The 2,172-nt window shown below is 38.0% G+C and overlaps 1 protein-coding gene across 3 annotated transcripts in view; it reads right to left on the bottom strand.

Moving 5' to 3' along the window:
* Positions 1 to 2,172, bottom strand: part of LOC126494654 (sulfotransferase 2A1-like) — a 68,856-nt gene that overhangs the window by 14,424 nt on the left and 52,260 nt on the right. For all 3 annotated transcript variants that reach the window (XM_050132100.1, XM_050132101.1, XM_050132099.1), the window contains exon 4: positions 1,271 to 1,365. In XM_050132100.1, coding sequence (XP_049988057.1) covers positions 1,271 to 1,365 — 95 coding nt within the window. The remainder of the gene's footprint in view (positions 1 to 1,270; positions 1,366 to 2,172) is intronic.

Below are 2,172 nucleotides of genomic sequence, written 5' to 3'. Positions count from 1 at the left end.
TGTGAGAATTAGCCTAGAAGAGGCTAGATAGAAATGGGCCAAGCAGTCTTTAAACGAATACAGTTTGTGTGTTGTTATTTCGGGCATAAGCTAGCAGGCGGCTGGGGTGCTGGGGACGCAGCCCTGCCGCCGCTCTTATTTCAACATCTGTACTGTCATTTATATTTGCTGGGAAAGGAAAAATCAATTTTCCACAATGCAGTAACACTGTATATATCAACCACTTCAGGGAAGTCTTCATATTCAGGAGTAGATGATGAAGAGATAATAGACTCCACAGTTTGTGTGTATGTGTATGGGTGCATGTAGTTATAGTTCTATGGTTTTATATTTTTTCTTGTAAGGTATTGCTTTATTTTGTGAGGGGAGATTTTGTTTCATTGGTTTTTGTTTGTTTTTTGAGAAGGATCTTATGGGTAGGTGGGTAAAGAGGTAGAGAATATTTGGAAGGAATTGTGAAAGGGAAAAAGTATGATCAAAATATGATTAAATTTTAAAAATTGATTTGAATAATAAAAATAAGGAAAAAAAAATAAATAAAAACCAAAGAAGCTAGAACTATTAGTAACCTTCATCATCACCAGAGTCTATTTCTATAGGTAAAAATTGGCTGTAAGACTGCTTCTTCTTCACCTTAGGTAAGTTTTTGAACTTATTAAGGGTGGTCAAATGTTTTCTCCCATAGAGATTGTGATCAGTGTAAATTTTTCTTGCTCAGTAAAAGTACAATTGTTATCTTTATCTGTAATACATAAACAATTACCTTTCACCTATAACTTAAAAATATTTCTATCAATGGTCTTTAGAAACATTGTCTCTTATAACCTAGGTTAACCTCAAACCCAACATCCAAAGATGATCCCTGAATCTGTCTCTGTTTCCCAGTACTAGGTTTACAATTATGTGACACCCTTCCAGGAACATTTTTTAGTTTCTAAAATAAGAGCTATTTGAGAGACACACATAGTAATTAAACATGTATATAATATTTAGTTGTGCATTTCAATCAAATAAAACCTGCAATTATCAAATAAGGTAATGGCATATCAACCTATTTAGATGTATGTCATTACTTAACTTTGAAACATTTAAGATATTTTCTAATAATATTTTGAAATCTCCAGTTTATTCTGTTACACCATGCAGAATCCTCTGTATCTCATGAGCCTGACACTGACAGAGTAGGTGGAGTGAGGAAATTGAGGAATGTGGGGTGTTGCACTGGGTTGGTTGCTGGAGATTGTGTGGCTACTTTAAGAATGCTAGTTACTTTTTTCATGTCTTCATAGCTCAGTAGCAAAAAGTTGTCCATTTTTCTCATTGACATCCAGGCACAAGTATGTTCAAACCATGATCCATATGCCACTGTGGGGGAGAAAAGTATTGATTACAAAGAACGAAGGTGAGGTTTGTCTGATATTCTTCACTTTTCTGCAAATTTTTACTAAGAAAAATCAAACCAGTATTTAGAGTATTCAGTGTGACATTTTGCTTGTAGCGATGTCAGAGGAGCACCAGGTAACAGTAGAGGTTCAGGATGTTGGTTCACCCACAAGCAAAGCTCTGATTGTTTTTAATTAATTAATTAATTAATTAATTAATTATTAAAGATTTCTGCCTCCTCCCTGCCACCGCCTCCCATTTCCCTCCCCCTCCCCCAGTAAACTCCTCCCCCCTCATAAGCCCGAAGGGCAATCAGGGTTCCCTGCCCTGTGGGAAGTCCAAGGACCACCCACCTCCATCCAGGTCTAGTAAGGTGAGCATCCAAATTGCCTAGGCTCCCACAAAGCCAGTTTGTGCAGTAGGATCAAAACCAAGTGCCATTGTTCTTGAGTTCTCAGTAGTCCTCATTGTCTGCTATGTTCAGCAAGTCCAGTTTTATCCCATGCTTTTTCAGACCCAGGCCAGCTGGCTTGGTGAGTTACCTATAGAACATCCCCATTGTCTCAGTGTGTGGGTGCACCCCTCTGAGTGAGGTAAGCAAAGCTCTGATTGTTGAATCCCAGATAAGGAAAGCCCTAAGAGCTTTCGCCCTAGAAGTCTTTTGCTATACTGCTGTTTCTTTACTCAAATCTATGGGACACAATGAAAGCAGTGCTAAGAGGAAAGTTCATAGCACTAAGTGCCCACATTACAAAAAATGGAGAAAGCACAAATTGGAGAATTAACAGC

This window comes from Alexandromys fortis, unplaced genomic scaffold (genome assembly GCF_014885135.2).
Source record: "Alexandromys fortis isolate MF-2015 unplaced genomic scaffold, M_Fortis_MF-2015_v1.1 scaffold_381, whole genome shotgun sequence".
Classification (NCBI taxonomy): Eukaryota; Metazoa; Chordata; class Mammalia; order Rodentia; family Cricetidae; genus Alexandromys; species Alexandromys fortis.
Note: the sequence above shows the minus strand (reverse complement) of the source record. Positions and strands in the feature narration are given on the sequence as shown.